The sequence below is a fragment of the Ceratotherium simum genome, chromosome 12, assembly GCF_057802395.1.
Source record: "Ceratotherium simum simum isolate JZ-2026a chromosome 12, ASM5780239v1, whole genome shotgun sequence".
NCBI classification, from domain to species: Eukaryota; Metazoa; Chordata; class Mammalia; order Perissodactyla; family Rhinocerotidae; genus Ceratotherium; species Ceratotherium simum.
In genome coordinates this window covers 66,223,078-66,235,107 of record NC_141911.1, presented here as the reverse complement: position 1 = coordinate 66,235,107, position 12,030 = coordinate 66,223,078, and the positions used below count along the sequence as shown (strand labels likewise).

Sequence of the window (12,030 nt, the reverse complement as noted above, 5' to 3'; positions counted from 1 at the left end):
TTTTACATTGAACCTCCACGTGGGTTCTCTCTTGCTCTCGCCCTGTCTCTGTTTTGTCCCTGTCTTTCTCTTGCTCTCTGTCAGGATCTCTCTCTGTCTTGTTTTCGCTCTCACTCTTCTCCTTCTCTATCATTTAATCAATAGCAATGCTATTACTGACCTATTGAGTCACTAGGAGTTCAGGAAACCCTCTCTTTGAGGTAGCAATAGATGCAATCTTGGTTTTTTAAAAAAGAGTTTAACTCAGGCCTAATTTTTTAATTCTTTTGGCAGGATGGGTTGACACCGCTTCATTGTGCTGCAAGAAGTGGGCATGACCAAGTGGTAGAACTTCTGCTGGAACGGGGTGCTCCCTTGCTGGCGAGGACTAAGGTGAGTCATTATGGGTGAGATGGGATCCAAACAACTCTTTAAGCCCCTTTTTTCATCATCTCTATTCTTCTTGGAATCAAAGCATCAGCCAAGCATTTTCTAGTTACTCAATAATTGTGCACTAGTAATGAGGAATGTATATCAAACTGTTTTAAAATTATTTAAAATTAACAAATGAATGCATTAAGATGTATTGAATGCATACCTTCAAGTTGTTTCTATATTTTTACCTGGTATTCTTACTACAGTTGGAAATTTGAATATATTTGTATTATATGTAAATGAGAATATTATATATAAATGAGAATACCTCTTACTTTCCATGAGTCTATATTTTTATGATTCTCTGAGATGACTATAAAATTTTCTTTTAAAGCAGCACAATTAGCGATATAAGATAATTCTTCTAGCTATCCAATCTTTCTCTCTTAGGCAGTGTTAGTAAAAAGAATTACTCACCAGTGGTATTGATTGATTATAATTGGGATTAGTGGGTGATATGGAAAGCATGAGTTAGGATAGGCCATCTACAAAGAACCATTAAACAAGCAGATTGTTCTCTATGGCACAGTACATCTAGCACTTTTAGTCTCATTTCATCAATATGCTCAACCATGGGGAAAACTCTCGTCCATATAAATAAAAACCACGTGATGAGCTGATTCATTGGAGGTTTTCATTATAAAATGTATTTTAAAAGTTTTATTACTGTACAGTTCCCCATTTTCTAGCTATACGTTGGGTTACCAGAAAATATCCTGAGACAAAAATTGAAGATAATCACACAGAACTATTTAATAGGATCTACAACTACCCTTGAATCCTTCAATACAACAAAAATTCAGACAAAGGACACTTACATTTTCTCCCTGTTTCAATCCCCCAACCAGGGTTGGTATCAACTGATGTTATTTTGAGGGTAAGCTGAGAAAAATAAGGCAGCCGATATGACAAATATTTTTCAATTTATATTATATTTTAACTGAATATTTAATTGAAATTACTTGGAGAAAAAAACAGCCCAGACACTTAAAATATATGTGAATGAACTCAGTCTTTAAAGATGTGCCCTACAGGCCATGAAAAGGTGGCTTCAAATCATATGCATTATTTTCGTTCTCTTACCTAAACTGTGAGTGTTGGAGAGTTCTGCCTTTAAAATGTGACATTTTGGGCTGGGAAATGCAGAGATAATTGTCGAATGGTTTGTTGAGGAAACTGATTGAAATTTAAAATGGAAATAAAATTTCACCAGTCATGTTACAACAAATGAAAAGCCTCTATCAAATTGAGGCTAGGCAGATATGTTCTTCCACGAACTATAAAATAATCTTGTCTACAGAGTTTGCCTGTAATTGTCATGTCGCTAATGGAGACCATGGATTCCCTTTATGGAATTTTTTTAATGGCCTTCTTGTGAAATCAAATATTCATATGTAAGGATCCAGCATAAAGTGTCTGTGGCTGCATGATTACATTCATTCCTTCATCCATGCATCCAGTTATCATAGTGATTAGCTACAAGTTGCAAGGCAGTGTTCTGATCACTAAGGGACTATCAAATAATATACTGCCTATACCTTCAAGGAGTTCAGAATTTAGTGGGTAAGAAAGATAAGGAGATAATTACTACAAGTAGAGCTATGTACAGGGTAAAGAACACAGAGTAGATGAACTAACCAGGTTGGTGAGGTGACACCACTAGCCTGAGTGGAAGAGGCATCTAATGCCAGGCTATTCTCCCTCCCCCTCCATAAAAACTCCCAGTTTTGAATCATCCATTATTCCTCCTTGAAGCAAATATTCATCTATCTAGTTGTCACTCCCCCTCATTCTTTGAAAATTCTAGTTCTCAGCAAACTGACTCTTCTCTACAACCCCTATTCTAGTTCATGATGACTTTAATGATCTTGGCCAGAGCAGTAGACAATCCTTCTAGTTGGCCTCTCAGTTTGGTAACTGTCGACCCTCTGTAATTTCTGTGTCTCACCTCCCACTCTCCAACCACCCCCTTCTATGTTTCAGCTAACTCTCTCCAGAACCCCCACTCCAGAAGTTGGTTCATTCTGCTGGGTCCATCAGTCATTGTCTCACTGTCCTTCATTCATCTTATGCCCTCACCTCTGCCCAGCACAAATTCCATAGTTATTCATACCACTCCCAACATATTCATACTCACTTGCTACGTTTCACCCCGATTAAATCCAACGCACATTCTTGCAGCTGAATGTGGTGGGAGACAACACCTATCCACACTGCCTGAGCTCACTTTAAATTCACCATCCCTAACCTCAGATCGGCCTTAATCTGCCAGACAGTCGTGGTATATTCCCAGGTCTGTTCACTCTCGCTCCCTGCTCCTGACCACTCTGTGCTTTTTCTTTTTTCTCCAAACTTCTTAGACTTCTTTCCTTGTCCTCACTTCCCATAACACTGAGAAAATGGAAGCAATCAGAAGAGCGTTTCTACAGACTCCGACCTTCCTATCTCCCCAATGACATGAATCAGAGCCCATATCGTCCATGTTCTCCCCTATTGCTGTCATCTGACACAATTGTTTACTCCTCCCCTCTCAGAACTTTCCTTATTTGCCTTCTGGGACATTCTATGCTTCTGGCTTTCCTCCTGTTTTTATAGCTGTCACTTCTCAGTCTTTTCTAGTAGTTTCTCCTCACTCTTAGGTCTCTGAATGTTAGAACTTCCAGAACTCACTCTGTGTCTTTGTCTGTCTGACTCACTCACTCACAAATCTCATCTAGTCTCATCTTTCAATACTGCCTATATGCTGATGACACACAAATGCATGTCTCCAGAATCCCAAATGTAGATGTCAACTCACCAACTGCTTAGATGTCTACTGAGCATCTCAAATTAGTAAGTTCAAATCTTGGGCCCTGATATTTTCCCCACACCTATTCGTAATCCGCTTGTAGTCTCTCTTACCTCAAATAATGGCCATACCATTCTTTCAGTTTCTCAGACCAGCTGCCTCATGTAGTGCTAGACTCTTCTTTTCCTCTCTCTCTCCACATCCTGTCACCAAGCCTTGCCACCTCTTGCTTCAAAATATATGACTAAGTCAGCAACTTCTCAACAGTCCCATTACCACCACCTTGGTCCAGAGTGCCATCAGTCTTACCTGGATGACTGTGAGAGGCCCTAATTGGCCTCCCTTCTTCTCTCTTAACCCCCTTAGTCTATTCTCAACACAACAGCCAGAGTAATCTTATTGTCCTAACCCTCCAGCAGCACCCCATCTCACTCAGAGTAAAAGTCAAAGCCCCTGCTCTGACTTGGGTGTCTCCTACCTCTGAATTCCTCCCCTTATACACCCGCCTCATCACTTGCCTTCAGCCACAATCTCCTCTCTACTGTTAATGAGTCATGCCAGTTGTGGTCTCAACATAACATGTTTGCACTTGCTTCTCGTCCACCTCAAATGCTCTCCACCCAAATCAACAGCATGAGCTCTCTTACTGTCATCATGTCTTTCATGAAAACTCACCTTCTCAGTGAGGCCAATTCTGGCCACCCTATCTAGAACTGAGCGCCTGTACACAATCTCCCTTGGCCATCCTATGCTTTGGTTTTCTTCTTGACACTGATGGCCTTCTAAGGTACTGTGCATTTTCATCTTGCTCTTTCTGAATTGTCTGCCCACCACACTAGGATGGAAGCTCCCTGAGGACAGGGGCTTCCTGCCATCATGTTCCCTGCTGTCTCCTCAGCACCTGAACAGGGCTGAGTAGGCACTCAGTTAATATTTGTAAAATGAACAAAGAATTAAATGGTGAAGATTTTATTTTCTACATAATCTTTAAGTGGATACAACAGCATTAAAGATTGATAGAATATCAAAGAAACATGCAACACACCGGTCCAAACATGGCCACGGCCTAAATTTTTTCTACACTTTGCTCTTTATGCTATCTTCCCCCAATGCATAAATACCTTCTCATCAACCTGCTCTTGTTTGCTAAGTTCATTTTATGGATTTCTAAGTATAAAAGCAATAGTTATGAATAAATAGTGTTTTAAAAACAAAGAAAAATATATTAATAATTTTAAAATCACATACCCATCCAGAAACCACCACAAGTAAAATTTTGATATATTTGATTTTAGCTGCCCCTCATTGTTGAAATCACCTTCCTTCTTGAGAGTATTCAGCCTTGGGCCTATTCCGGCTTCTTTTCCAAACACAGTTTCTGCTTCTGTGAATGTAATGACTGCTAAACTGGATACTTGGTCAACAATTATTTTCCAGTAAACCTGTTTGCATTGACTATTAAGAAAAGACAATAGTCCACTCTGTTTAATGGACAAATGTTTTCTAGTTTAGTTTCTTTCCTAATTTTACATATTTTTTCCTGTAAGCTTATTTATTTGTCTTTAACAAATGAGAATCTTACCCAGACTGATGATTATCAGTGAATTGACCTGCTATCTTGTGTTTCTGCTGGTGAACTTCTCTGAGAATTAAGGCTGAAGCTGTTTGGGGCAGTATCAATGATGATAAATTTAGATCATCCTCAAAATTTAAAAGTTGGGAGGTCATTGACACATGGTCTACATTTGCCTCACGCTTTTCTAGCTTTCTGACTGCTTTCTCCAAGTCCAGTTCAGGTCTCATGTTAGAAAAAAGGGACCATAGAATTTCAGAGCAGCATGGATCTAGGAGATGATCAAAGTCCCTTCTCTCCCTGATCCACCCACCTTCGCCTCCCTCATCCACCTCCTCTTCTGTTTAGAAGTAAAGAAATTCATACGGAGAGATGAACTGAATATAGATTTCTGTGTATGGAATTGGATACAGATAATTTAAGCATCAGCTATCACTTGTTTTTGTATATCTAATATTGCCCTAATAATTGTGAGATCCAACTGAATTGCCACATATACTATGTATTCATTCATGAAAGACATACTAATTTGTTTTTTGCTTAAGAATAGCATAAGTATGAAATTAAATATTCTCTTAGCTTCCCTTTATGCCAAACATCATCTGCTATATATTTAGATGTCAAACAAAAATTATTTTTTCCCCTGCTACCAACTGTGCCAGAGATCAAGAATTGACGTTGTTGTGTTTCAGACCCTGGAAGTAATGACTAAAATGTGGACTTGGTTTTGTTTTGTTTTGATGCACAGAACGGGCTGTCTCCGCTTCACATGGCTGCACAGGGGGACCACGTGGAATGTGTGAAGCACCTGTTACAGCACAAGGCACCCGTTGATGATGTCACCCTAGACTACTTGACGGCCCTCCACGTTGCTGCACACTGTGGCCACTACCGTGTAACCAAACTCCTTCTGGACAAGAGAGCCAATCCGAACGCCAGAGCCCTGGTAAACTTGGCCCAGTCCACATTAACTAAATATAGATTAAGACGAGCAAACCCACATTGATTGACCAATGGTGCAGACACCAGCCACGTATGGTTACAGATGTGTAGTTAATTCTGCTAAGTTTGTCACCTTCCACAGCTGCCTGCCTACTTCATGCCTTCACAGTTTGCTATTAAATGTTGGTGAGCAAAGATAGATTTGAGAGAACACCAAGGTAATATTTCCATAACTAGCGAGCTGCTGATAGATATGAAACCTCTGGAGTGATAAGCAATTTTAAATGGAAAATAGACCTTGAAAAAGAGGAAATTATAAAATAAGTTCTAGACACCTCTATATAGAGTCAGAATAAAAGTGTGAAAAAGTTGAACTTTATTAATCTCTTTTTGAAAAAAAAAGGGGGGGGGTTTGAAAGTGGTAAGTAGATTTGCCTATGTAACATCATTAAAATGGAAGGCTGTGAAGCAGCACTTGGAGAGTCTCCCTATTGACCTGATTACCCAGCCCTGGGCTCACACAAGCGTGATGCTTAGCGTCTTCTTGCTTCCGGAAGCATTTTACAGAAACCATTGCAGGAACTGCTCAGATCTGCAAGAGGCTGTCCCTAGAGCAGCTTCTTTGTCTCCCAAGGTCTAGTATTGAATAAATCTTCCTCGCTTCACTGATATTCTAACAATAATCACTGGAAATATTAGGCATGTACTAATTTATGCCTCTTGCTTCCTAATTCCCGAACTAAAAGCAAATCCTTTTTTCCTATATATTTACATGGTTTATGTCTGTTAAATTAGTCTTCAGACAATATTTAAGATGTGAGAATGTTGTTAGAATTATCAAATATTATGTCTTATTTTTATTAGAAATGTTCCATTGGAATCAACTTATTCCTAATTGCCTGGGAAGCAAATTAGGTGAGAGTTATGTGCAATTATGTGAGGATATTTATTTTCTCATAAGGAGGAAAATAATCATTTTCAATCGGGCAGTGGTCAGTAAGCTTATAAAATATCACAGTCTAATAATTATAATCTTTAAGCACTGCATATACATGTAGCTGTTTATATCTGGCTTATCACATAGCTCATAAACGGGAAACGACTTAACAAACATTGCGAAGATATTGAGTCATTAGGTTAAGTAAGACCATATGCTTTCCTGAGAACTGCTAGTGTAGAAAAATACTGACTGATGATCAGACCCCGTTGGGACATGCAAACTTGTTAACTGGCAGAATAGATATAACCATTCTCTATATAGGGGTCATTCTTCACATAAAAATATAATATTTAAATATAACACATAGGATTAAACATGGGGCTATTTAACAAATTTTTAGTAATTTCCCCCAATTCCTACATGTTAGCGTAGCTTGGAAACTTAGAAAGGGCCTTAAAAACTTCTCCACTTTGCTTTGCCTGTGAGAGCTATCTCCTGTTATTCCAGAAATTCTCCATACTTTTCTTGAAAATATTCAGGAACTTAATAATCATTTCTTTATAAAATAAAATGTATCTAATTGGCAATTATTATAAAAATTTTTAATATAAGAAATATAACTTTTGGATATAAATTATTATCAACATAATGATTTCTGCTAATATACAACCCCTTATAAAAAGTTTTTAATATATGACATATAACTTTTGGATATAAAAAATTATCAACATAAATAATGATTTCTGCTAATTTGAAACACCTTCTCCCTGAAGAAAATGGTAGCAAAATTGAAATTTTTATTACAGAGGCAGTCATGTTGTTAGATTTTTGAAGTAAAACAGATAAACTTTTCTTATGCTCTAAGAAATGGCCCTTCATCAGAAAAATATATGCTTATCTTGGACACGTCTTCTAGCCATTTCATAACCTGACCAATATGTATACTTTAAAACATCTTAGAACTTTTAAAGTATAGTCACCCCTCTATTTTTCCTTCTTTAAAGAGTAGACCCCTTCTTTAAAGAGTAACCCCCCAAGCAGAATTATATGCAGGTCTACCATATATAAGCAAAGTTTGCTGCCTACAGGGACACACCACCACTTTTCTATCCAAATTCCAACACCCACAGCATTTGAAGAAATGGTAACATTGCGTGACGATGTAACATTATTGCCTGCAATGCGCCAGCATGGAGTTGTGTGAGAATCGTTTCTGCATGTCTTCAACTAACTTGATTGTCTTTTGCACAGAACGGTTTTACTCCACTGCACATTGCCTGCAAGAAAAACCGCATCAAAGTCATGGAACTGCTGGTGAAATATGGGGCTTCAATCCAGGCTATCACAGAGGTAGAAAAATGTTTCAGCTTGTCACGAAACATTCCTTCTCTTACTCCTCCTTTCCCTTCCTTTCACCCATCTTCTGTCCTCTTCACTCAAGTTGTATCTATCTGAAGAAGCCCAAAGCCCCCATCGTGCAGAGGAGTAAAACTGCTGTTGCTTTGTTCCGCAGTCTGGCCTCACACCAATACATGTGGCTGCCTTCATGGGCCACTTGAACATTGTCCTCCTTCTGCTGCAGAACGGAGCCTCTCCAGATGTCACTAACATTGTGAGTATGGCTGGGGTCAGAATAACCGCAGGGAGAGAGAGTGAGAGGAGAAGCAAGTGTGGGAGTGTGCAGGGGCGTGTGTGCATGTCATCAGAGCCAGTGGCCGAGCTTCTAGGAGAGAGCCCGTGATAACATTATTGAAGTAACTGCTAGAACTTCGTGGAGAAGAAACTCAGTAGGATAAGAAGTGTGTTAGAACGTAAAAGGGACGCTGTGGAGCACGACCGTTTTAGCTTCCTGGTGCACATGGATTGAACATGCATCTTAAATACATTTATTAAAACAAAATACACTTTAAAAGTTCCTCTGAACATAAATGAATGACTGGTTGGAATAAAATCTTCAGGGCTCCCTCTAGTTGCTTGAGTGAATTTTATTCCAGGTAATTTTGGTTAAAATATCAAGTCAGTACCATAATCAATCATATCAAATGATTAACCAGAGATAGACCAATATTAGGAATTTTTACTTGATATCAAATTCTCCTTCCTTCAATTACATGGATTTTTCATTTTCTAACCTTACACTGATTTTTCATTTTGATTTGATTTTGTTTGCTAGAGTGGAGTCCTCTCTTACCTGAAATACTTATACCATTGCAACTTTTTCATGTATCCTGCAATGAATGTTGGTCTCCAGACAACTTTCATTCTGCCAATAAATACTGGATATCCCAGAATTCTTCTACTTAATCTAGATTAGGATTTTTACTTCCAATTCCTTTATATTTCTCTCATTTCCTTGGAGTCTGCCCCTTTAAACTTTGATCATTAAATGCAAATTTTCTCCTGAGCTAGAGAACTTGCTCTGCACAAGATGCAGTCATGTATTTGAAGCTCAACAGAGACCATTGGAATATTGAGATTTTTTAAAAGTATGCAACAGAATAACTCTCCCCAAATAAACATTATTAAAATGAATCATATTTTCAAAAGCAATTGATTGACTATTGTTGCTAATTTTTGGTATCTCATTCCATTTGAGTTGTGTAACAGAATGTTCAATTTCACTTTTTATTTGTATTCCCTCTCATATTCTCATTTCTTTGTATTTTACACGCAGTTTCTATGCTGAAGTTTCTGATGCATGGACAAAATCCATGTGAAATAAATTTATTTGATTTTAAATATTATTTAATACTCTCTATTCATATTAATCACAATTAGAGCATAAAACCATTAAAGAATAGAAATATAGTCTATGTTTGTAAGTTTCCCTAATTATAGCTTATTGGTCCTAAAGTAATAGTATTGTATGCTAATCTTTAATTACTCCATTAAGGATAAGAGTGATTTTACAACATGCCAATTTGAGTTTAATTTCTAGTCACTTCTTAGAACTTAAAAAAAATCATCATCCTTTTTCTGTTCAGAGATCACCACCACCCATCTTTGAATTGAAATCTGTACAAACCAGTAACTTTTGTACTGGTACTCTGTATGCTTTCCTACTGTACTATATTTTCCTTATTTGCATTTCAATGCCTACAGGATCACAGAAGCAATGGTGATACTATGTTAAATTATGTTACCATGTTATAATAATAACATATACAAGTATATTCTATGCAATGACTGATTGAAATCCCCTAGGGTAGTCTTTCTGAGGGGAGATTGTTTTCAAAATCATCAAAGAAAATACACATGAAATGGTTGTATGATTCTGTGGCTACTCTTAATTTCCTTCTTAACTGACCAATTCCAAATCATTTGATGGTTATGAATTTACTCCATATTGATATGCTTCCCTCTGCAAAAAAAAAAAATAATAAAATGTTATATAGGCTGCATGTAGATTTTGAAATAAGAATAAATAAAACATTAATTAAAACACTAAAAATGTTGACATCCTTTAGGCTCTTTAAGACTCCCAAATTTGGCAATTGCTCTACTAAACTGTAACTTCTACCAGTTGGTCATATAAGTTCTTCATTTCGTTTAATCTTCTCATTTGTCCATTACATACTCTTTCCCTTCAGCCCCCTCCAGACAAAGACTTGAGAGGCACCTGCCACTGTAATCCTCTCCTCAACATGTTTCCTAGTTGTTTTTGTTTGTTTATTTTTATTTTTGTATGATGTATCCTTCAGGAAGCAAACACCATATATATAGGGTTGCCATATAAAATACAGGACTCCCAGTTAAATTTCAGTTTCAGATAAACAATGAATAATTGTTTTTAGTATAAGTATATCCTATGTAATTAGTTGAGACATACTTATACTAAAATAATTATTAGCTGTTTGTCTGGAATTCAAATTTAACTGGCCATCCTGTATTTTAATTTGCTCAATCTGGCAACCCTACATTTAGAGGAATACAACTTTCTCTAGCAGTGGGATGCCTGTGAACTTGTGTATTCTCAAAACATGAGGAAATAGCATCTGGATCCAAAACTCTTTGCAGGTTGATTAAGAGACCGTGTGAATACAACTGCCTGCTTGCTGTGTCAGAGTTGGGCATTTCCTGACCCCAAAGTACCCCACCCTTGGAGCCTTTGTGTGTTGCCTGAAATCATGTTGCATTTTTGAATGCAATGCTGTCTGTTGTGCTTTGATGCTTTCCAACTGATGCAGCCAAAGTGGAAGTCAATGTATCTGTTGGCAGAGTCAGTTTTAACAACTGAGAAGAGGGGCATGAAACTTAGTACCTGCTTTGGACATGAGCATACCCATTCTCTTGCCAGTCTTGTTTTTGTCTCAAAGTTCACTCCAAGTGTAAGGTGTACCAATAACTCAATCATGTGCAGATATTATTATTGCAAAGTTCCCTTTCCAGAGAGCTCACAAATGTACTTTAAAACCTAGAAAGCTAAACTGCCAGTTGTAATACATGCATAATCCAAAGTATTTATTGACAACCATGGGAGTAGAAAACCAAGCACTTTGGGGACTATCCAGAGTACAGTGTGGGTATTACCAAAGTTTCTCTTCTTATAGCAAATCAATGGATTCATGGCTAAGTTCACACTTCATATTATGTTTAAGGATTTCCCCAATCCTTAAAGTTAATTAGCTTAAGATAAGGAAAACAAGGGTGTTGAATAAGATGAGGCGCCCAACAATCAAGAAATGGAAGTTATTGATTAAAATAATATTTACCTTCTTTCATTTTCTTATTTATATTTCTGTATAAATAAGGGTAATATAAATATAAAAGAGTAAGGGCAATTTACAATAAAAGTCGATTACCCCAGAGCCATTAAATAAGAATTCAACAAGACCATTGTTTTAAGGTCAAGAGACTATGTGTGTATATATAACTTTTCTTTGAATATAATGTTTAATACTTTAGATTAGGTTTTATATCTAACTCATCAATTTCAACTGTGTAAACACCATAAAAATAACTTATTTAAATATAAAATAAGGGTATTGGAAATATTAAAACTATTAATGGAAACACTTTACATTTTGAAAACCCCTTATTAATAAAGCTGGCTTGTAAAGTAAATATATAAATTCATCAATGAGTAGGTACTCCCGAGGCTTCTTTGACTTAACTTCTTGTAGGGAAATTTATTTTTGTCTTTATTTCTATCAAAATTAGTAAAACTTCTATAATTTTATAAGACTTAAAAATGAGTAAAGATGAGGGGTTTTTTGTGTTTTTTTTAATAGTTAGAAGATCTTAGCTTCGTCTATTTAGAGGCAGGTTTTAAGTGACATAGAAAACAAGTTAGGAATCATGGTTGTCCACAGAGGAAAAATCTTGCCATACATCGAAAGTCTGAAGACGAATATTGCTATTCCAATAATATGT

At 37.0% G+C, this 12,030-nt stretch overlaps 1 protein-coding gene across 11 annotated transcripts in view; it reads left to right on the top strand.

Moving 5' to 3' along the window:
• ANK2 (ankyrin 2) overlaps positions 1-12,030 on the top strand; it is a 629,932-nt gene that overhangs the window by 503,568 nt on the left and 114,334 nt on the right. For all 11 annotated transcript variants that reach the window (XM_087437715.1, XM_087437712.1, XM_087437714.1 and 8 more), the window contains 4 exons: positions 274-372; positions 5,524-5,721; positions 7,909-8,007; positions 8,171-8,269. In XM_087437715.1, coding sequence (XP_087293841.1) covers positions 274-372; positions 5,524-5,721; positions 7,909-8,007; positions 8,171-8,269 — 495 coding nt within the window. The remainder of the gene's footprint in view (positions 1-273; positions 373-5,523; positions 5,722-7,908; positions 8,008-8,170; positions 8,270-12,030) is intronic.